The sequence below is a fragment of the Macrotis lagotis genome, chromosome 1 (assembly GCF_037893015.1).
Source record: "Macrotis lagotis isolate mMagLag1 chromosome 1, bilby.v1.9.chrom.fasta, whole genome shotgun sequence".
NCBI lineage: Eukaryota > Metazoa > Chordata > Mammalia > Peramelemorphia > Peramelidae > Macrotis > Macrotis lagotis.
This window is the reverse complement of record NC_133658.1, coordinates 41,542,269-41,566,223: the sequence shown is the minus strand read 5'-3', so window position 1 is coordinate 41,566,223 and position 23,955 is coordinate 41,542,269. Positions and strand designations below refer to the sequence as shown.

Genomic DNA, 23,955 nt, shown 5'->3' with positions numbered 1-23,955 from the left:
AACAAGTATTAAGATTTGGAACTGCTAGAATGAAAGATCACTGCTTTCTCCCCTAATCAGTTAGTGAAGATGTGTGGACCAAAACTTGAGAGAATGATTTTTAAAAAATCAATAACTCAACAAGTTTCTACAACCCACAAAGCATAGGAAGATTCCAGAAGGGTTTGATGAGAGAGATGGGGGGAGGTGATATACATAAAGGAGTCATGGGAAATGTGTACCCTGGATTTCATTTAATTGAAATGTATTGAGCACTACCCATGTGAATTGTTTTCCCACAGAACATTGACAAAGATATTGTCTTTGCTGAATATTGGGAAGAGAATGTTTTTTAAAAAATACTTGATTGTTAACAGCTAGCTGACTAATGTTTCTCCTGGCTTGCTGAGCACATGGACAGTTTTTGCAGAGAGGGTAGGAATCCAAGGGGACTCCTCCTAGAGGATTAGAAGCCCCCTCCCTCTCTGAGGCTGTAGAGCACAGGGATGCATGACTTCTTGAGGCCAATTGAAACCATTTCTCTTTTCTGAGCTCTTGCAGGGTCCTTTTCCTCTTATTTTTACTTTCCCTGATCTCTTTCTATTCACAAAGGCAACTAGTTGTATAGATCAAAAGTTATCTCCCCCAAAATATTCAGAATCTATCTATTTGAATCTATTATGGAATCTCGTTTTTTCAAAAAATCATTTTCTCCAGGCAACTCTTTAAGACTGTACATTGCCTCATCTTCCTAATACTATCCTTGTCAAGACTTCAGAGTGATGGTGCCCTGGATATTTTTAAAAAACATTTCATGGCTGCAACTTGGCAGAATATGGAATCACACATAAGAACTATGGTGTATGTCTAGATTCTTAAAATGATTGACTCTACCTGGCTAATTCCTTTGGGAGTTAGAGTAGTTCTTTTTTTAAAAAAAATTATTTTTATTTAAGGCAGTGGGGTTAAGTGACTTACCCAAGGCCACACAGCTAGGTCATTATTAAGTGTCGGAGTTTAGATTTGAACTCAGGTCCCCCTGACTCCAGGGCCGGGGCTCTATCCACAATGCCACCTAGCTGCCCCCTATTAGAGCGGTTCTTGCTGATTCTGTCAGACCTGACATCTCAGAATAGTGGGAAAGACTTGGGAGCTCGTCTGAACTAAGTCCCTTGTCTTAGAAAGGAGGATCTGTGCCCAGGGTTCCCTTGACCTGTGGGGAGCAGAGGCACCTGGTTCTCCTTCTCTTCCCTAACTTGTTCAGGATTACCTTTATAAAGTTAAATCGTAATCCTTTTGGCTTTTTTTTTTTTTAGTGCAGATTTCAAAAATAAATTTTATTTTATTTTGTGAAAGTAAACTTGTCTTTGGTCATTCCCAAACTGTCCTGACTTCGTGTTAACTAGTTGGGTTATGCAATTAGCAAATGTGCAATGAACTGAAATTAGGCTTCATCCTAATCGCCGTTGTGTTCCCCACTTGCCTGTGATGAATTGAGTGCCTCGGTGATGTAATCAGCGGCTCATAGCAAAAGTAATTCAACTGGTTTGAAGTGCCTTGGCTGCTGGAGTTCGACAGGGCCTGAGTCAGCTCCTCAGCCTTCCTTGTGGACGTGCCCTTAGGATAGGCAGAAGTGGAGTTGTGAGAAGACTAGTCGACTCTGGTCACGTCAGCCAAGGCACTCCAACGCGTGCAAGATCATTGTTCTTCTCTGGAGGTAGCCATAGCGTGTCACGTGATCGTGGATAGGTGTTGGGGTTATAAGCTCGGAAAGGAAGCACTCCCTGGGGGCGACTCTATGTCTGCCCAGCAAGTAAAGACAAAGTATATAGCAAGGAATACAAAGTCATTTCAAGAGAGCCCAGAAGGAGGGTAAAAACTACTGGGGCAAGTCTCCCAACTCCCTGTTAGAGGAAACCAGGGAATCGATGGTGTGTTGAGGACATCACACTCCCCACGTGGGAGACAACTTGGGCAGCCTCAGAGCATGACTGACTTGTCACATCCCAGGACAGAAGACTGGAACACAAAGTGGGGCCGAACCACCTTTGGGCCTGGGAGGGCCCTCTTATCCTAGAGACAGCAGTGATACCAAAGTGCGGTTGGAGGTTTTAACTAATTGAACATATCCAATGGGTTGAAATTTGTCAGACAGTAATGATTACTTAGGATTGCTTGAAGAATTTCAACCTTTACATTTTTTAATAACCTGTCATTAAATTTGTGTTTTGTTGCTGTAGGTCTCAGTTTTCATTTAAGAGCTGCAGGAGTAGTATTGTCCTGGGCTACCTGCTGTTAGATTCTAGCCCAAGTGTTTGGATTTGATGTTTCTTTGTAACACTCTAGGGCAGACAGGTGATACAAAAAGGAAATATTTGTTCTCCTCATTCTCAGAGTTTTTCCATAAAGTTAAAACTGTGTCATATTTTCTTTAAGCATATTGCTCTTAAGAGCTTATTTTGTTCTGAATTTTCCAATTACGAAGTTAGATTCAGTGTTTCAAGTTCTTAGATTTAGATACTTGAGTTACCTATTTCTAATTTTATCCTTTACAATTTAAGTGAAAGCTTCGTGGAATTTTAAAGTTACCAGACTGATTTAGTTCAGACTTTGTAAACAAATTCTGTGAGCTGAGATCAAACATGGAGTAACAAAACTTAAAATAAGAATATTTTCCAAAACTCAGGGGTGGAAATAGGAGATTGCTATGGAAACCTTTGTATATAGTCTCAAATTTGAGTGACAGTTTTGAATATATATTGGTTTGTTGAGTCATACCTCTTAAGAAAATACCAAAATTATTCAGCTTTTCTATATGTACTTTATCAGATCAGGGTCTTTTTCATTGGAGCTGAAGAAAGTAATTTTATAGCTCCCTCTGTTCCATTACAAGACCTTCTATAAAATAATGAAATGCAAAATCATTAACTTCTATGGTCATGCTCTCCAATTCCATTTGGAAAATTAAAGTTGCATTCCCAAGGAGCTCATTTGTGGTTTAGCTACTGGAACATCTCCCAAGTTGAAAGGGCTGAGTAAAGATTAGATGGAGTTTCAGGTTAATTCAAGCCAAAAATTAGGTGCCTGCCCTTTCAATAGACATGGCCTTTGAGCTTGAGGGGCTTTTAGTTTGGACTACAGGACATTTCATAGTGTGTAGGGAAGAGGCAAAAGCCAAGGAAAGGCAGGCCTGCCTTTGCACCCCAAGCCTTCCAGGCAGGGGCTGCCATCACCACCTGCCAGGATAGTATTTGAAAGTGAAATTCCTAACACGTGAATAAGTTTTATTCACACCAGAGACAGAAGGGACCATTTGTGTTCCTCTAAACTGGGCCATCTAGGAGTCCTGTGGCTGTCCTAACTAAGGGAATAATGGAGTCCTTGAGGGTTTGGAAGGGACTTTCCAAAGAATACCTCAGAATATCTGGTTTGCATTATAAATAATCTTTTTATTTGTATGAGATGACCTTGCTTAGGTATCTCATCCAATGGACCATTGCCTACAACTGGCATAATATTTCTTTAGTGATATTATAGACTGGCAAGGTTGATGCAAAGACCCTTTTTTTCCTTTGCTGTATTTCTAGGGGGCTCCTTGCTGCTTTCTCCTGCCAGATGACTACTCCACAAGTTGCTTTCCTTTGAAAAGCCTTGTTTGTTAGCATTTACTGAATAATTGATAGGTGGAAGGCCCCTTTCTGTAGATCATTGGGCCTCAGCCTTTCTAAGGAGGAGCTCATTTTCATTGAAACCCTGATCCCTGGAGGCAGGTGTTCCTCTGTCTGTGAGTGGAGTGGGGGAAGGGGGGGGTGTGACTGAATTTTATTTGTTGATTTAATAAACTATAGAGACATAGAGTCTCTAAGGCATCAGGCTGCAGTGAAAGAGTACCAGCTCTCTGGAGGCTGGGGAGCCTGGTTCCAACTTGGCTTCAGATTCTTAATCCCTGGTTTGACCTATGGCTAGGCCTGGAACTTGCCTGGGCCAGAAGGAGAGTGGGCTGCATAGTCTTTGAGGTCCTTTTCAGCTCTAGCTCTATAAACTAAAGCATGGGCACCAGAGATACATTTCATTGGTGATTGTCTTTTTTGGCAAATATGTATGTACCAAGTTCACCTGAACAGACGATTTTAGTTACATTTTGTTGCCTTGTGGACAGATAGCCAGTTGGCATCACTTTCTGTTTGCCATATTTAGAGACTGTGCCCCTCCTTGTGGTGTGTGCTTTTCACTCTGTAGTCCTGTTTAATGTGTTTTGGAGAACTTATCTGTCAGTCACCTAAGGGGAAGTGTAGCAGAGGTTGTTGCTTTTCTTCTGAACCCCGTTTGAGTCAGCTGGCAGCCTCCTGCTGAATCCTAAATGTGAAGCAGTTTTTCAGTGTCACAGCAAAAGCTGATCTTTTTTTTTTTTGGGTTGATCTAACACCTGTTTCTTTAGAAATGGGGTCCAGTGTAAGCTTAAAGCTGATCTCTTCTTTTGCTACTCCAACATCTGTTTCTTTAGAAATGGGATCCAGTGTAAGAGTTTATCAGGCCTGCTGCTGACTTCAGATGCTAGATCTGAAGGCCATAGGAGCCAGCTGCTGAGACTCACCCAAGTTTGAAATTGGATTGCAGTAGACTAGCCTCCCCTTGCTGGAAGATGCAATATTCATGTCTAAACCAGTGCAAGAACAGGTGTCTTCCTACCTTGTTTCAGTCTTGGTGGGGAGGGGGTGTCTGAGACAACAAGATGGACAGCTGCTAGTTCAAACTGTAGCAATGTTCAAATTTTGCTGTTGAAACTTATCTGTCTAGCAAACAAACAAGAAGTGGAGATCAGTCTGCAGATTGACCTGAATAGTCTGAGTTTTAACTATCTTTGGCACCTGAGCTCCTCGAGACTACAAAGACCTAGAACGGAAACTCAGCATTCTGATGGGCAAAGCTGTTGAATCTCCTGTCTTACTTTTAGAAGTTTAGAGAAACATTTTGTTGAACAGTCTAGTTGTATAGCTTACAAGTAAACCACAGTTAACTTCAAAAGGAGTCTCACTTCTAATTGCTCTTATGTATTTAAGCCAGTGAAGAAAAAGAAGATAAAACGAGAGGTTAAGATTCTGGAAAATCTTCGAGGTGGAACAAATATCATTAAGCTCATTGACACTGTGAAAGACCCGGTGGTAAGTGCCTGAGGGGCTTTGGGGTCCCATGATAGGTTAGTGAAATGTTTTTAAACTGTGGTTGTTATCTGACTAGTTTCTTCTGCCTCATTTAGTGCCCTCATCAACCTGCTGTTGTGGTAGTTATTTTACAAACCAAAGAGAACATTGCAGTAGTGAAAAATACCCTTTAAGGAGGGTGCTGATCATAGTTTTCTGGTGTTGAATGATTTTTTTTTAATCCAAAAAGAATTGTGGCAGTTCAAAATGCCCCCTACCACTAATTTTTCTTGGAATTCTTGGATTCCCTAGAGCTTAGCGGTTTTAAAAACACCTTCAAATGAAAATAAGACCACTGAACTTCATACTAAAGGTTTAATACTATAAAAATAGTGCGTATATTTCAGGGTTTATATGTTCTACAGGTGAAATTGAAATTCTTGCTGAAAATTCCCCCCGATTTTTTTTAACTTTCAGATTTGATGTAACTGAATTAGTTTCTTTAGTGGAATAACTTAGCTATTTTGACTGACTGTTTCAGGTTGAAGAAGCCCCCTCACTTTTCTTTCATCTCATTTCTTCCTCTTTTTTTTTTGGCTTTTCTTCCCCCCCTCCCAGATAACCCTGATTACTTTCTCCTTTTCTCTATTAACCAAATTTTCTTTGAAGAAATTTGCTAGTCTTCATCTCCGATGTGCACTAAACAAATTAAGAAAGAATCTGATCATTTTTTTCTTAAAGGCCTGAGATAGGGCTAATTCAGTCCAGAAAACATTTGTGAATTCTTCCTTGTGTATAGAGCACTGTGCTTGGGTGTTAGGAAGATCCAGAGATTAATTTAAAATATTGTACCTGCCTTCTTGGAGTTTAGAGAATTAAAATGACCAAATGTATAGCTGGGATTTTTGTCCTGCAGTGTTGAATTAAAGCTGTCTCCCTGAGAGAATGGTTACTATTAATCCCTAGTTGTAATACTTCTCAAAGATCAGTGCCTACTGATGTTATGTATGAAAGCAGTTCCATGTCTTACAATGTGGATTTAAATGACATCTTTTTTCTTAGCAAACCATCCTTCGCTATATTTTTTTTCCTGTGAACACACCTTAGTAGCTCTTAGCCATATACAGAATGCTAAAGAGTATATTTGTTTCTCCTTCATCCTTGGTAGGAGCCATTGGCATGAGCTGAAGGAAGGTAAATGATCCTTGGGATATTCCCTTTTCCCTCAGTGCCCAGCCCACATGCTTGACTTGACTCAGGGAAACTCTTGGTCATTGCACTTGGGGTACCTAAGAAAGATGGTTCTGGTGGGTCAGTTAAGGGCTAAAACAGATTGGGCCTAGTCTGTACTTCTAGGGTGTTAAGATCTCTAGGCTACTACTGTCCATTTCTATTCAGTTAAAACACTAGCTGTAAAGTTTTTCATGACTGCTTTCTTTTCTTCTCTCCCTCTCTGAACTGTAACCTGCTTTTTTCTTTTTATTTGAGAAATAACTTGACCTAAGTTGACCATTCTTTTATTAACAAATCTAATACAAGAACATAGGATTTAGACAATAGATTTGGCATGGTTTCACCCCAAATTTTATGCAAAGATTCTCAATACTTGTTTAATTAACTACAATACAACATTTACAAGTATTATATATGCCGCTTTTCATCACCACATCATTTGTGCCATATGAAGTCCAGTGGTGTCCACCATCTAGTGTCTCTCAACCAAGGATATAATTTTTTGCTTTAGCTTACTGAACACAGTCTAGTCAAAATCCAGAATAACTTTAACTTTTTTGACTTAACTCTGAACAGGCCAAGATATAACATTTAGAATACCGTTTCTGGTCACCAAGTAGTAATGCTGAGAAGTGCAATTTCTAATCTAATGGGCCAAGCCTATTGATAATCAGGAAAAGTAGGCAGGTTTCATTAATCACTCATCTATGTCTTTGCCTTGAGCACATTTTGGCCCAATTAAGCCCAGTTTCTCATCAGAATTGTTAAGCTGAGGGTGATGGCATGTATTCTTCAATGAGATTCCTAAACATTTTGGTTTTGAATCTAAGTGGGAACTTGGGAATATATAGCAAAAGCAAACTTTATATATTTTTTAAAATCACTTTTATCTCTTACAGTCAAAGACTCCAGCTTTGGTGTTTGAATACATCAATAATACAGATTTTAAGGTGAGTACATTGTGTGTGTGTGTGTGTGTGTGTGTGCATATATATCTTTCTAAGTATTAGTATAAATACATTTGTTATCTCTTAGGTATTACAACTTAGCAGGATTTATTTTGGGTATCCCTAAACTCAAATGTTGAAAGTACTGGAAAGTCTGGAATTGGTGATGGAGGGAAACAATAAAATTGATGAATTACCACATTTAGGTATTGTCAGGCTAACAGATTAAGATCTTCACAGAATAGCAAATAAAACTAGAAATAGTTTATTATTCCTTTAAGTGATCAGTTAGAAGATGCAGAAAAGTCAGAAGGGTTATTGCCCTTCAAAAAATTACTCTCATCCTCCCACTCTCTTAATATAGCCCTGCCTGCTCTGCTGTATCTTCAGCCTAAGATAATCCCTCTGCTATGGTTTGTCTATTTCTGGCCAAGTTGTTAATAGATATAGATATGATTTGTACAGAAATCCTGTGGGGCTAGTATGGAGTGCTGATAACCATGGACAGACATGGAGCTCTTTTGATTAGCACGAATATATTATGTATTAAACTCAAGCAATTATTAATGTATTGGTAGGTATGTGGAGTATATTTTCCTTAAGGCCATAGTTTTCGAGCTTTTAGAAGTTATGGAACTTGTAAATTGCTGGTGTGGGGGGTTTATTTAAATTCCCAAACCTTTCTGTTGTATGTTTGGAGCAGAAAGTGGAGGTTCTAGCTCAAACACACACACACACACACACACACACACACACACACACCTCTTTGTGATGCCCCTTTGTCTAATCAGCTATTATGGAGGCCACTTGGCATAGAGGAATCAGAAGACCTACTTCTTATGCATACTTAACTAGCAGTTCCCTAAGCAACTTTGAACCTGTAAGATATAATTTGCTCCTGTGCATTGACTAGTGTTGTTGCCAAAGCCCCTGAAATCACAAGTCTGGAGTAGACTAGACCTCTAGATCTTGTAGAGCCCTGGGTTAATCTTGAAAAGAAAAGGCAGTTTTTGGAGATAAATGGCAAAATCATAAGTGATTAAAAAGAGTTTATTCTGCTAACCCTATATCAGTGAATATGAAAATTCTGTTTTGTTGTGGTTGCTGTTATTGAAAGGGGATTAATAATGGATCAACAGTTGAAAAAAATGGTATTTATTGAGAACGTTGATTTCTGGGGAGAATAAAATGATTTCTTCCTTACATTGAATTTTCCTTAGAATAGTTGTCTCTATAAGAGTTAGGTTAACAATTACAAAAAGCAAGGAAGAAGACCCACATATTAGCCTGTTGGCAAATTTCACATAATATGCAATGCATCTTTTTCCAGATATAACCAGTTTTTCCATTTAAGATGGCTTTTTTAAAATGTGAAACATTCAGTAGTGAACAATACCTCCAAAATAACGAGATCTCTGCTTGCCCCTTCCCCTTTCTTCCCTTAGAGAAACCTTAGAGTATTCTTACTGATTCATGATTAGCCACAATGTATAGCATGAGATACCCAGGTTTCTGGATGTTTTAGATCTATTGAGCCTGGCCTTCAAGAGCCTTTTGAGTCCCATTAAGTAAGTGAATGCTGGATTTGGGGAGATCCAGCCTGGCCACACCATCGTCATCACCCATATCTGCACAGAAGGCTTTCATCTGACCTAGTGGAAACATTTCCTGGTGGGCTAGCCATCAGTTATACTTGGCTTTTCCTCTTGTTCCAGGACTAGCCCTCCTCCTTTTCTAGTTCTCAGTCTCTTAGATGAGAGCCTTTACACTTCCTGAATAATGCTTTGATCTACTATGTTGCAGTTTGCTTAATGTGCATCATTGAAAAGTCAAAATACCTCTTATTAACTTGCAACCATAAGTCTTTAGGAATTGTGGTATTCCATTTACTCCTAGACTGGAAAAATGTTTATCTCAAAAATAAGTCTTTTTTTTTTTCAGGGAGAAGCTTGGGGTCAATAAATGTTACATGATTTCCCAAAAATAATCTAGACCCTTCTTAACCCATTAAATTTTGGGTCCCATTCATTGTATATAATTCCTTTAATGATACTAAGTCATTTATTGAAACATTTAAAAGGTGGGCAAAAACAGGAGCTTTGAAGCACAGTCTTCCAGGATTAAGATGCCACAAACAACTGTATGTGGCTTCTTGATGAGATCTTGTTCATATGGCACATGAATTGTGCACTTCAGAATTTTGTGACTCGAGAATCAATCACCTTGCTCTTTCATAATTACTGAAGTCTTCTAACACATATGGACAATTTTCTGGATGGTATGAATTTTCATAAAATTCTCATAACAGAAGACAAACTATAGACCTAGAATTCTCCAGGATCTCTTTACCTTTAGTGTGAAGCAGTAAATTTTTTTTTCCTTCCTTCTTCCTTCCTCAGATCAGAGTTAAACAGAATAATTTCAGTAGGGTTAAGTTGGTTTTGATGAAGAAAACAGGGCTAAAGATTCACATCATTTGAGAACATTATGATCTAATTATAATTTAGCATTTTGGTTATTAGAAGCGTTTTCAGATTTGTTCTTTAGTGTTAATTCTGCCTAGTACCTGACTTGGATATCCTTACACTGAAATGACAACTCATAGTTTAACATCAGTACCTGGGAAATTGTTAAAATAAGTCATCAGTCAATGTTTCATCACCTAGAAAACTAAAATACTAAGTTGTAGAGATAGATTTGTGAGAGCAAATCATGGCAGACTGATTTCATTTGTTCTGGCTATCTCTTAACCAAGCATCTAATTTGTCTACTTTCTCTTTCATCTTTAAATGTAAAAACTCATAGGGCGGCTAGGTGGCGCAGTGGATAAAGCACCAGTCCTGGAGTCAGGAGTACCTGGGTTCAAATCCGGTCTCAGACACTTAATATTTACCTAGCTGTGTGGTCTTGGGCAAGCCACTTAACACCATTTGCCTTGCAAAAACCTAAAAAAAAAATGTAAAACTCGCTTAAGCTACCAGTGGTTCACTGTCAGCTGAAAGGGAAATAATCAGGTGGTCCCACAATTTGCAGAGACCACTGTTACACTATGTTCTTAATGCTCTTAGGTGGACTTCAAAACTAAAAACCAGTTTAAAGAAACTGTCCAACAAATGCTGCATAAAATTAGGAAAAACACATGATAGGAATAAAAGTCAATAATTAAAACATGAGATAGTTTGGCTTGAGCATAGAATTGTAGAAGTGAAAGAACTGAAGGTTAGGCAGTGCCAGCATCTCTGGGACATTGAATAGGAAGGTAAGTTAGCAGTATTATTGGAATGTTAATTTAAATGGGTGCGGCCCACTTTTTATCATTATTAGATTTTATAATTTTTAGATTAAATCTTGTTTTTTTCAAACAACTTTTCTTCAAAGTATAAAGACACTTAGGCAGACTCAAAAAATAAGCAATAAGGAATAAAAATATCAGGGATTTGGAGTTAATAGTTTTGAGAAGAGAAAGTGATTTTTTTTATCATTTTTAGGTATGAGAAGAGTTTTTATGAAGTTTTATGGTTTTTATGGGAATATTGGTCAGTTGTTTTCCATCTTTGGAAAATTGGACAAGAGGAAATGAACATAAAATAAAACAAGGAAAGCTTTCATTTGGATGTGTGAGTGTACTTCACCATCAGGATAACAGAGTATATAACGGCCCCACTGAAATACATGGTGTTGATGCTTCTGTTGCTAGTACCTAGAGTAAACTAGTTTTACATCCTGATCAGATCTTTTATGTGCTGTAGTGTGAAGATAAGCTAGCAAGATAGAAATAAAGTGTACTTTATTATTGTATGTATTATACATACTCAAAGTGTAAAATGAAGTAATAAACAATAGTTTTCAAGATAGTTTTGGTGTCACTCCTGTGATTCTCTTAAAGGATTTTAAGGAAAAGAGTAATATTTTTAGGCTATTATAGCAAATTTGATTTGTTTGAATTTTATATTAACTAATTAAACTCCAAGAACATGGTCAGCATATTCCAAGTTATGGAATCTAAAGTTTCTTAAGATGTCAGTAGGACCAAGAAACATTTCAAATTAAGGTTCTTAAAACACGGTTGAAGACTTAAGAGATGGACAATAATGTTTCTAATACTGCTGAAATTAGATTTTGTTAAGCTTCCTTAAGTTAGAATTATTGACCTGGGAATTAATTTGGTTCTTTGGATTGCAGATGGACTGCTTGATTGCATAACTATTCCAGCTGCAATTCTTTTAAATTCTAATTCCCTTCCCCAGGCCCATTGCATGTGGGTGTATGTCTCTGTATCTGTATGCACTTGTGAGAGAAACAGACAGATGCAGAGCTTCAACTTTAGTATGTGGGGTTTTGTGATATTTCTGTGTTTACCATCGAATGGACAGTTAACCCATGACTGAGAGAGACACTTAAAAAACTTGGTGTTTGCTCCTTGGTTGTTGTGGGCTTGCCGTTCTGAATTAAGGAGCCTCCTGAGTATGAGTCTATGGATCAAATGGAGATTTGCAGGGAGGCCCTGGTGTCAGTACGCCTTTGAAACAAGCCTGGTATCGGAAAGCCAGTGTTTGATAATAGTTGGAAATACAGAACAGCTCTGGGTTGCACATTTGGGTGTTTAAGTCAGATGTGGTGGCCTAGGAAGCAGAGGGTTGCGCTGAGAGTCTGGATGGCAGCATGTGAATTCTGCCCCAGAGGCTTAATTCTACCATTGGCAAGTCATTGAATGGCTAAGCCTCAGTTTCCTCATATGTAAAATTTAGATGATACATGTTCTTCCTGCATCATGGGGCTGTGAGGACTACTGAATCTCAGTATGAACTTCTAGTGAAAACTGAAGAGACCCTAAGAAGTCAACTACAGTTGCACATACCCCTTCCTTTTTTTCTCATAGAGGAGGAAGCCTCTAAGTAAGAGACCACTCTTATTCTGTCCCCATTGTTCTCTCTCCCATCTCACCCTTCCATTCTAGACATAGCTAGAAACTGATTGAAAGACAATTGGATGAAAAGATTCTGATCTTAGTACTCCTGTCCCTTGTTCTCACTCCTTCAGCAATTATTTGTTAGATTGTGTGGGTCTAAGCTTCTAATGATGCTTCTTTGATAGGTGATGGATGGGTATCCTTTGAAAAATTCAAAACTAACATGCAAGAATTTTCTTTTGGATTTTTTTCCCTTCAAATAAAGTTCTATTTTTAAATTCTAACTTCTTTCTATTTTCATAATTGTTATCTTGTTTTGATCTGGCAGCAGTATCACATTTTCAGTATCAAAATCATGTTGATCATCACAATCATATTTTATACAACCTAGATTTAAGGGGGAGAGGTATGGCCTTTATTTGGACTAATATATTGCTCTAATTTGTTCTTTTCCCATACTTTCCAAGGAAATGGGCAAGAGCAACTTACATTTGCATAGGAAATATATCTCATTTTATACCCTTTTTTATATTCTTCCTCTTTGGTAACACCCTTCAGGAAGAATAAACATATTTCGCTTGGGACAGAAACCTTTGCCATTAGAAATCTCAGCTTTGCCATTGTTTCTGCTCCTTTTGTTCTGTGTTTATAAAGGTTCCCTCACAGCACTCACTGGAGCCCAGGCCCATGAAAAGGCTGAGAATCAGGGCTGCCTTTATGGCTTATATATATGTGAATTCTCACTAGTCTTTCATTACAACTTTTGTTTTGATAGAAATAAATTGTAGGGCTGATTTGCTGAGTGAAGTGTGTCTTTCCCTCAAATCCTTAGGCAAACTAGATCAGTGATTAAATTTCAAAGAAAGTTTTAAGCATTTAGAAAAAAGAACTGCTGAATGTTTTCAGACATGTGGCCATTTAACTTACTCTGGAGTTATTTAGTCACTTATGATGTAGATGCAAGACTTGACTCTTATTTTCCAAGAAAGGTAGATAACAATTACATAATGTGGCCATTACAAAATTAAAATTAAAATGTAAACTCTTGACTCAGAAAATGTCAGTCCCTGGTTTTACTAAATATATATCTTGATGGAATTTAAAAGACTTTTGATCAGCATAGTCCATTTGATCAGTGGTTCAAAGTCAAATAGAAATAGATTCCTTTGTCAGACATAAATGACTTAGGAAAGCACAAGTTAACATTATGTTGTATTGTATTTTTATTTTATTGTTTGGAGTGGCCATTAAACATTTTGCCTTACATTTGATTTGTAAAATTGGGCTACTAAACTCTTCCGTATGGCTATACCCTCTGGTAGTAGAGATTATAACCTACTCTCACAGTCTCATCCTGTATACTTTTTTGGGGGGCAAGGCAAATGGGGTTAAGTGACTTGCCCAAGGCCACACAGCTAGGTAATTATTAAGTATCTGAGACTGGATTTGAACCCAGGTATTCCTGACTTCAAGGCCAGTGCTTTATCCACTACGCCACCTAGCTGCCCCAAAGTCATTCATTGAATTCTTTTTTTTTTTTTAGGTTTTGTTTTGTTTTGTTTTTTTTTTGGTAAGGCAAACTAGGTGGTACAGTAGATAGAGCACTAGTCCTGGAGTTAGGAGGACCTGAGTTCAAAGACTTACTAGCTGGTGACCTTGAGCAAGTCACTTAACCCAATTGCTTTCCCCCCCAGAATAAGTTTTTTTTGTTTGTTTGTTTTTAGGTTTTTTGCAAGGCAGATGGGGTTAAGTGGCTTGCCCAAGGCCACACGGCTAGGTAATTATTAAGTGTCTGAGCCTGGATTTGAACCCAGGTACTCCTGACTCCAGGGCCAGTGCTTTATCCACTGTGCCGCCTAGCTGCCCCCCAAAATAAGTTTTTATTGGGGCCCAGCTAGTGCAATTTCCTCAGAAACAATACTGCTCACTGTCCTCAATTTGAGACCCATTTGTACAACTACAGTGTCTGTCCTATATGTATGTACTCAAGTACATCACAGTCTGCACAGTAGGTATTTTTCACCTTCATTCTTATCTTTATTCATCTCTTTAAATGAATTTCTTAGATCTAAAAATAAAAAGCAGTTTCCTTCTCTTACGTAGTTTTAGTCATGGAACAGAATGCTATTCTTTCTGTTGATCCACTGAACAATGACTCAACTATCATAAGCTAATATTTATTAAGTTTGTACTTCTTGTCAGACCTTCTGCTAAGTGATGGGGATGCAAAGAAAGGCAAAAGTCATTTCCATTCTCAGGGAGCCCTCATTCTACTGAGAACTACACCATGCAGACATTGATGGATGGATGTAGAATGGTCAAAATTAATATTAGTAGTAGGGGGAACGGTTAAGGCCAACTGGCAAAAGATGGATTTTTAATGGGCCTGTTAGAGAAACCATGAGATGGAGATGAAGGAGAGAGTCCCAGGCTTGGAAAGGAGCCAATTAAAACATATTGCCCAGTACATCGAGGGATTAAGGTGTAAAAGGCTGGGAAGGTAGGAGCATGCTGGACAGCTGATGAAGGGCTTGATCTGGAAAATAAGGAGTTATTGAATAGGTGGGAAGCAGTCAGACCTGGGCTTCAGGAAGGTCAGCATCCTGAGGGATGCTGAACTAAGGGATCACCTGGATGGGAGAGGTAGGACCCCTACTCCCCCACTCCCCCTAGCAGGCCATTGTATTTCCTGTAGTCCAGAAATGAGGTGATGGAAGGTCTGCACCAGAGGTGGTAGAGGGATATGGTGATAGAGATGGACTTAAAGAAGACTTTTTATTTTTAAAGTTCAATAACATTTATGTTGGATGTATTTTGGGGATATTCAGGTCTATCTTTCTTTTGATTTATTTTTTAAGATTTTATTTATTTTGGGTTATACAATTTTTCCCTGATCTTACTTCCCTCCCCCCCCACCCCCCACAGAAGGCAGTTTGCCAGTCTTTACCTTGTTCCCATGGTATACATTTATCCAAATTGAATGTGATGAGAGAGAAATCATATCCTCAAGGTAGAAACATAAAGTATAAGAGATAGCAAGATCAGACAATAAGATATCAGGTTTTTTCCCCTAAATTAAAGGTAATAGTCCTTGGTCTTTGTTCAAACTTCTCAGTTCTTTCTTTGGATACAGGTGGTATTCTCCATTGCAGACAGCCCCAAATTGTCCCTGATAGTTGCACTGATGGAATGAGCAAGTCCATCAAGGTTGATCATCCCCCCCCATGTTGCTTTTAGGGTGTACAGTGTTTTTCTGGTTCTGCGCATCTCACTCAGCATCAGTTCATGCAAATCCCTCCAGGCTTCCCTGAATTCCTGTCCCTCCTGGTTTCTGATAGAACAGTAGTGTTCCATTACATACATATACCACAGTTTGCTAAGCCATTCCCCAGTTGAAGGACATTTACTTAATTTCCAATTCTTTGTCACCAAACAGGGCTGCTATGAATATTTTTGTACAAGTGATGTTTTTACCCTGTTCCATCTTCAGAGTATAGGCCCAGTAGTGGTATTGCTGGATCAAAGGGTATGCACATTTTTGTTGCCCTTTGGGCATAGTTCCAGATGACTCTCCAGAAAGGTTGGATGAGTTCACAGCTCCACCAACAATGTATTAGTGTAGATTACCCTCAACCCTTCCAACAATGATCATTGTTGAACAGTTAGGTCACGCAGTGGATAGAGCACTGGCCCTGAAGTCAGGACTACCTGAGTTTAAATCTGGCCTCAGACACTTAATAATTACCTAGCTATGTTATCTTGAGCAAGCCACTTAACCACATTGCCTTGCAAAAAAAAAACCCCCCCAAAAAAAAACAGTGATCATTGTCCTTTCTGGTCATGTTGGTTCATTTGAGAGGTGTGAGGTGGTACTGAAGAGATACTTCAATTTGCATTTCTCTAATAAGTAATGATTTAGAACAGTTTTTCATATGACTATGAATCACTTTGATCTCCTCATCTGTAAATTGCCTTTGTGTATCCTTTGACCATTTGTCATTAGGGGAATGGATTTTTTTTTAATTTGACTCAGTTCTCTGTATATTTTAGAAATGAGTCCTTTGTTAGAAATACTAGTTGTTGGGGTGGCTAGGTGGTGTAGTGGATAAAGCACCCTGGAGTCAGGAGTACCTGGGTTCAAGTCCAGTCTCAGACACTTAATAATTACCTTGGGCCTTGGGCAAGCCACTTAACCCCATTTGCCTTGGAAAAACCTTTAAAAAAAAAAAGAAAAAGAAAGAAATACTAGTTGTAAAGATTGTTTCCCAGTTCACTACATTTCTTTTGATCTTAAAGAGGACTAAAGATATTGGATATAAAGTGGAGAGAGAGAATGGGCAATTGAGAATAACCTAGGGAACTCAAGGGAAAGTTAGGAAGGGGGGAAAGGGTTAAGGGAAAAGAGAATGTCTTCAGCTTAAGACTTCTATAGGACATCTGATTCAAAATAACCAGTGTTCCAAGCCTGGAGCTTAGGAGAGAGGTTAGAGCTAGATTAATAGATTTGGGAATCATTCTGTGTAGAGAATCCATGGGAGCCAATGAGATTATCAAGCAAAATAGTAGAGGTAAAGAATTTAGAGAGCACTTGGGACCCTCACATTCACCAGAGGCACCAAGGATTGCCCAGACAGACTGGAAGAGAATCAGCAAGGCAATGACATGAAACCATACTGAGATATACAAGACCCTGGGGGACAAAAGGAAGAAGGCCTTTTCCCTCCTCTAACATGATACACATGAAAAAAATCAAAATATATTATGTGCCAAGTTTGAGATACCTCAGGCATTAAGTAAGTGCTTTAGCAAGCAAAGTGAAGGGAGAAAAATATCTGGGAAATTGAGATGGGAGATAGGTCTTGATGATTGGGTTTGTGGGAGGGGCAAGGAAAGGCCTAAACAGGAAGAATAACCTACCCAGAGGTGGGAATCATAAGGGGTGATGTGGTGACTAGACCAAATTGAATCTAAATGCTTCTTTGGTCTCTCCCAGCCTTTAAGAGACTAATATTTCCATTGGTAATCTGGAATCAATTTATTTTCTATTATAGGCAGAAGAGTGTCTGGTGTATTACCTGTAATACTAGTTTCCATTTTTATATCATTAACGTGTGCTTGCTTAATCTTTTCTGAGGGCTCCTCTTTGACAACCCTTTTCTACCAGAAACACTTTTATTCATCTTCATTTCATATCTACAGCCACTTCAACATCCCATTCTCTCTAGAGAATAATTTGGGTAGGAGAGAGAAGGAAATTTTGGGAAAGGGCCTTAAGTATTTCACCCTTGCCAACACAGCAGTTCCAGTCTGAATCCCTAAAGCAGCCCCAGCTTTGCATTTTCACCAGCTAGTTAACATAGTGCCAGATAAACCAGTGAGGGGTCCTCAAGACCCAAGTATCTACTTAGAACCTCAGTATGAATGTTCTTAAAAGAATTGTATTGCCACATAGGGCTAGTTTGCTAGCTAGGAGAATTAGGTGGCAGGTTTAATGCTGTCTTTATTGTGGGGCAATTTATGATCACTGCATTTGTGGAAAGACTATTCATAAGCAGTCAGGAAGTTTAAAACAGATTTTTTGGGGGAGAATGATACATTGAAAGAGAAGATGGTATGAACCTGTACTTTGCAAAACATTTTTTAAGGGGTGGCTAGGTGGCGCAGTGGATAGAGCACCGGCCCTGAAGTCAGGAGTACCTGGGTTCAAATCCAAGTCTCAGACACTTAATAATTACTTAGCTGTGTGTGTGGACTTGGGCAAGCCACTTAACACCATTTGCCTTGCAAAAAAAAACAGCCTTAAAAAAAAGCAAAACATTTTTTACAACCCAGCTGAATATATTTTTAAACAAGTTTTAAGAAAATCTCTTAAATTGTGTTTTGAACTGTTGCTTGGGGAGGGGGAGAGTTACCTCTGTGTTTTACAAGGAAAGACGGTAGAAAAAGAAGATAGGGGCCTACATGAATTTGGCAGTTTATTTTCTTTTTCCCCCAGACCTTTCTGTTTTCATTCTCTCTCTCTCTCTCTCTCTCTCTCTCTCCCCCCCCCCCCCCCTTGTTTTTTGTTGTTGGGTTTCTGAACTTTCCCTGGAAGCTCTCTAGATCCTGGTGATAAATCTTGTAGAAACTTTGTCCCTGAAGGAAAGATGACAGAGAAAATGAACAGACTGGGGGAATACAAAAGGAAGTCATGATTGAACTGACTCTTTTTTGCCATAATTTATTTCAGCAACTATACCAGATCCTTACAGACTTTGATATCCGGTTTTATATGTATGAACTGCTTAAGGTAAGTGACATTCATAAGTAGTCAGGAATTTTAAAACCAACTTTTTGGGGAAACTGATACACTGAAAGAGAAGGTTGAGTGGGTGAACCTGAACTTCTCAGAACCTTTTTTTACATCCTACCTGAATATACTTTTAGACAAGTTTTCAGAAAATGTCTTGAAATTAAGGTTTTTGATTGTTGCTTTCAGGGGACCCAAGTTACCTATGTTTTACAAGGAAAGATGATCAGATGACATTATAGTCATCTGATTATAGTCATTTACTAGCAATTGAACCCTCCTACTTTCGATAATTATTCATGCTTCTTTGATTTTTTTCAAATAAGTTCTTTTTTAGGATGAGACCTTTGGCCCTAGCTCTTCTCTAACCAGACACTAGTTTGATCCTCAGAAGGAACTGAGGAAGCACAGTGGACACTTGAGAGCCACAAGCTTTGTGAAACTTTGCAATATTTCTAAAGTTTACAAAGAAATTAAATAGTTCCTTAGTACCAAACAAATGGGCATAAACAGAATAAAATACTTATGAGTCAGTGGGTTATTGTCACTATGAAAGAAAATTATCAGAGCAAAATAGTTTTAATATTTTGTCCACAATTTCCAAAGCAAAATCCCGGAGTTGAATATTGCACTTTCTAAGGAAAAGGATTTAGAAGGAGCTCTGAAATGAATGTAATGTCAGGACAGCCAAAGCAATGCTTGTGAAGACTCCCTTCATTCCTTAATGTTTTTGTCATATGCCAAACCTTTTGGAGGCATCTCTTTGATATGTCTCCTGCTGATGAGGTGTACAACAAATCCAAGTTTGCATGCTTAGTAGTAAAGATCTGGCAAAATACTGATTCCAAAGGGAGTCAAACTAGAAAAAATCAACAATTACCTATGTGCATTTCATTTGTTACCTTGCAAAATCTTAAATCCCAATCCTGCTTGTTCCTAATCAGGTTTGGGAGTTTTTTGTTAGTTTTTTTTGCTAAGGTTGACTAATAACAAAACCAAACATGTTAACACAAGTAATAAATACTATAGGGGCAACTAGGTGGCACAGTGAATAGAGCACCAGCCCTGGAGTCAGGAGTACCTGAGTTCAAATCTGGCCTCAGACACCTTGGGCAAGCCACTTAACCCCATTGCCTTGCAAAAGCAAACAAAAAAACAGAGAGAGAGAGAGAGAGAGAAATGCTGTATAGTGAGTCAGTAAGAAAAATGTTAAGCCTTTATAACATCTCAGTGAAGCAGTGAAGAAAGTCATAGGGTGGAGAGTAGGAATAAGAAATGCTGACCCTGTTTTGCAGATGGGGAAAAACTGAAACAGTGAATTTGCTCAGTATTTCATTGAGAGTTGGTTGCATGTTAAGGGATGAGCTCCTAATTCAAATCCAGAATCCTTTCCATAGGAGCCTTGATTTTGTAAGATATTTTCAGCAAAACATTGAAATATCACTAAAAGAAGACTTCTGATGCAAAATATAAGCTTTCTTCTAGGCAGCATAGTCCCTAAAATAAAACAATGAAATGCCTGAACAGTTTAGTCTGGTCTGCAGTATCCTTTATGCCACAGCAGCAACTCAGAATGGGGAGCTTCCTCCCACTCCTGTGAGCCCAGCCTCTCTGACCACAGCAGGGCACTTCATAGCTGATGAGTGGGAGTGTTTCTGCAAAGGAAAAACAATACAGCTCCTGCCTGAAAACATAGGTGCTGAGAGAATGCAAGAGACTTTCATCAACAAAATTAGCTGTGTACTGTCAGTGCTTCTATGTGGAATAGCCTCTGAGCCATGTCAGTGTTTGACATCCCTTTTTACTAAGTTACAAGGATCTTAGTTTTAAGGGTTTTTTAGTTTAACTATCTCAGGACACAGTTCCCATGGGAGCAATTTTCCCTTTCTTGGGCAATATAATTAAAATATCTTGAGCCCCTTCATAGTAGTAGTCATAGAAAGAAAGCAGTGATTCTCAGAATGTTAGCCTGGAATTCTACTCAGAACACCTAAGGGCCCAGCCAAGAAAGGTGTTGAGTCCTGATTTGTTTACCTTCTCATGGCCTTCCTTACACACGAGGCTGGCTACTTGAACTGTACTTAGGGAGAATCTTCAATCAACAAATGGAATCATTTTTAAAAAAGATACTTGCTTAAAAAACGATGTAGAAGGAACAGAGAATTGAGAAGGCAGAAGAATATTTGGGATCAGAATGAGTATTCCTTTTTCAAAAAGGATTGCAGGAGAAGCAGGGGAAGCCTCAAAGCTTTCATTTCTTCTCTGATAATTTTCCTTAGCTTATGATAGCTTGGCATTTTGAATTGTCCTTTGGGACTCTTTAAGAGGAGGATTTGACTGCTGAGGGCCTCTCTGACTTTGGGCAAGTGTGAACCCAGTATTTTGTTTCTTCAGCTGTAAAAAGAGAAGGGACTCAATGGCCGGTTTCAGTTTCCTTCCTGTTCTAAATCTATGCTTGGAAGTTGGCAATTTTCTTGGATTCTTGGCAAATGATGAAGATTAAAGTTCTAGGGAATATTGACTGTGTGCTTTCAGACATTGTGCTCTGAAGAAGCCTGCACCTCTGCCCTCAGAGAGCTTGCCATCGGGGATAACAAATGAACACATGCTTCAGGGGAGCACAAAAGAGTGGACTGTGACCCTAGGCTAGGGGAGGCATACTCACTTCTGACCTGGTGGGGGTGGGCATCATTCAGTCCTAAATTCTCCATGAGGTTTGAGGTGCTTTTTTCTCTTCTGCTAGACCTTCAAACTACTCTTAACTACTAGAGTGTGGCTTCTGAGAGGTGTACATTAATCTTCTCTACTTCCTGTCCACAAGAGGACATCTTTGTTCTCAGCTGATGTGCCCTGGCTTCTACTTAATTATGGCAGAGGGGCCCAGGAGAGGCAGAGAGGGCTAGGACCAGACTGTGAGGGATCCATCATTATAGCAGTTTTGTCTGTGTTCTCTGTTGACTAGGCCCTGGATTACTGTCATAGCATGGGAATCATGCACAGAGATGTCAAACCTCACAATGTGATGATAGATCACCAACAGAAAAAGGTAACACTGTGCTGATGGGAGGCGGGGCGGGGGGGGGGGCATTTTTGAAGTCACTATTTCAAACCCAAGGAGGATACAGCTTCTTGTTGATTGACAGTCATGATTTTGTGGTTCTGTCCCATCTTTTAAGCACGTTAGTCCAAACCAGACTTCTTGAGTCAGCATATCCAGCCATCTGTAGGATGGGTGATGTTAACAGTACGTGAGGTTGGTCAGCTAGTAGTAGATTGGACAATCTTAGGAAAGGAGAAGCTAGTATAATTTTTTTTAAAAGCTGGAAAATAGCAGATCCCGAGACCTTTGTCCTAAAAAAAACCAAAACATCTAGCTAATAAAAATTAATAGCATTTAAGTAGAGCACTATAAAAAAAAATTGAGATGATTAGAAAATGTGGCATATTCCAATGTGTTGAACCATTATCTTAGACATGGGGGCAGAAATCAAAACATTTTTTGATGCATTTTTGTTTTTGTCCTTATCTTTAGCTTCGACTGATAGACTGGGGTCTGGCAGAATTCTACCATCCTGCTCAGGAGTATAATGTGCGTGTGGCCTCTAGGTACTTCAAAGGGCCAGAGCTCCTTGTGGACTACCAGGTACAACTTCAGGAGGACTCTTCAGGCCTAGTTGGTGGTCTGGGGTCCATTGGGCTAACTTCTGAGTGGGCTTGTCCCGGGGAAACCTGGGAGAGTTGGACTACAGCAAGCAGGCTTGTGTCAGCCTCACTCACTATGGCCTTCCTGGTCTCTTCAGATGTATGACTACAGTCTTGACATGTGGAGCTTAGGCTGTATGCTGGCCAGCATGATCTTCCGAAAGGAGCCCTTCTTCCATGGCCAAGACAACTACGACCAGGTGAGGAGACATTGATAGACTTTTCTTTGTGCTCTGCACTCAAAGAAGCTGTACCAGGGGAGCTGTTCTCCCCCTCCTCTTCCATTATTGCCAGAACTGCCTGGGTCCTGAGGGAGACCAGAGGCTGGTCCATTCTGTTCTACTTTGCAGCCTCTCTGGTTTAGATGGCCCCAATAGGCTGTCAGGTCTACAGAGGGGGAGCTCAAGAAAAGCAGGGCTAAGTTTCAACCTGTCTTTAATTTTCCCCTGACTGTCCCATCACAGGTGTAGGGGTAGGGGAATTGAAGGCTCAACATTCTGTCCATTGTTGCCTGTACCCCCTGAGAGAGCCAGAGGGGCATCTCTGCCACTCCTCCCTGAATTAGAGGGTGGGGAAGGGAGTGGCTGAGTCTTTAGCCTTCACCCCTGGTTCCTGCCTTCTTGGAAGCCAGGGGACTTTGGACAGGCTCTCTCTCTCTTTTTTAGAATTTTGCAAGGCAAACGGGGTTAAGTGGCTTGCCCAAGGCCACGCAGCTAGGTAATTGTTAAGTGTCTGAGGCTGGATTTGAACTCAGGTCCTCCTGACTCCAGGGCTGGTGCTCCATCCACTGCACCACCTAGCCACCCCTGGACAGACACTCTTGCAGATTGGCACCTCTCCTTTGGAGTTCGCAGGCTTGGGGAGGTCCAATCTCTTGGAGAACTGGGGCTCACTGGGAAAATGACATGATATTGGTGCCGTGGTTGATAAGTGTCCTTTGGGCATGTAGGGATCACTTGCCTCCCCATCCCTGCCATAGAAGTAGAGCCTTCATGATCACCCTTCAATTTACTTCCCAGTCTCTGTGTACTAGCAGCTCCCAGCTATTCAGTCTGCCACAGTCCCCTTCCCCTTCCTTTCTCCAGACTCTTCTCTTAAGCCCTTCCCATCTGGCTGCCGACCTCATCATTCCACCAGGACTGTATCCTCAGGCTCCCTGAACTCTCTGCCACCATGGATGCTACTGATCCCCCTCTCCTCCTTGATACTCTCTTCTCTCTAGGTTTTCAGGACAATACTCTCCTGATTCTTCTACCTGACTGCCTCTTCTCAGTCTCCTTTGCTGGATCCTCATCCAGATCATACCCTCTCACCGTAGGTGTCCCACAGGGTTCTGTTCTGGGCCCTCTTCTCTTCCTCCCCTGTATGTTGCCCTTGGGCGTCTCGATGTGGATGATCCTCAAATCTACCTTTCCAGCCCCCAACTTCTGCTGATCTCCAGTCCGCATCTTCAATTCCTTTCAGACCTTTTGAACTGGATAACCAGTAGACATCTTAAATGCAGTATTTCCAGAACAGAACTCATTATTTTCACCCAATCCCTTTCTCCCCTATTACTGTAGAGGGCAGTACTATCTTCCTGGTCCCTCAGGCTTACAATCTAGGCGTCATTCTGGGCTCCTCCCCCCCTCTCACCCAAGGCCTGTCAATTCACCTTTGCAGCATCTCCCAAATCCAATCCTCTGATATTCTCTCCTGACATTCCCACTACCACATTTACAATGAATGATAATGTGTAGCACACTGGGAAGCTTG

General features: G+C 39.9%; 1 protein-coding gene across 3 annotated transcripts in view; it reads left to right on the top strand.

Moving 5' to 3' along the window:
• CSNK2A2 (casein kinase 2 alpha 2) overlaps positions 1-23,955 on the top strand; it is a 39,816-nt gene that overhangs the window by 4,386 nt on the left and 11,475 nt on the right. For 2 of the 3 annotated variants that reach the window (XM_074198919.1, XM_074198925.1), the window contains exons 3-8: positions 5,040-5,141; positions 7,253-7,303; positions 18,439-18,498; positions 21,461-21,544; positions 22,031-22,141; positions 22,299-22,400. In XM_074198919.1, coding sequence (XP_074055020.1) covers positions 5,040-5,141; positions 7,253-7,303; positions 18,439-18,498; positions 21,461-21,544; positions 22,031-22,141; positions 22,299-22,400 — 510 coding nt within the window. The remainder of the gene's footprint in view (positions 1-5,039; positions 5,142-7,252; positions 7,304-18,438; positions 18,499-21,460; positions 21,545-22,030; positions 22,142-22,298; positions 22,401-23,955) is intronic. The other variant, XM_074198935.1, reaches the window with a different exon arrangement.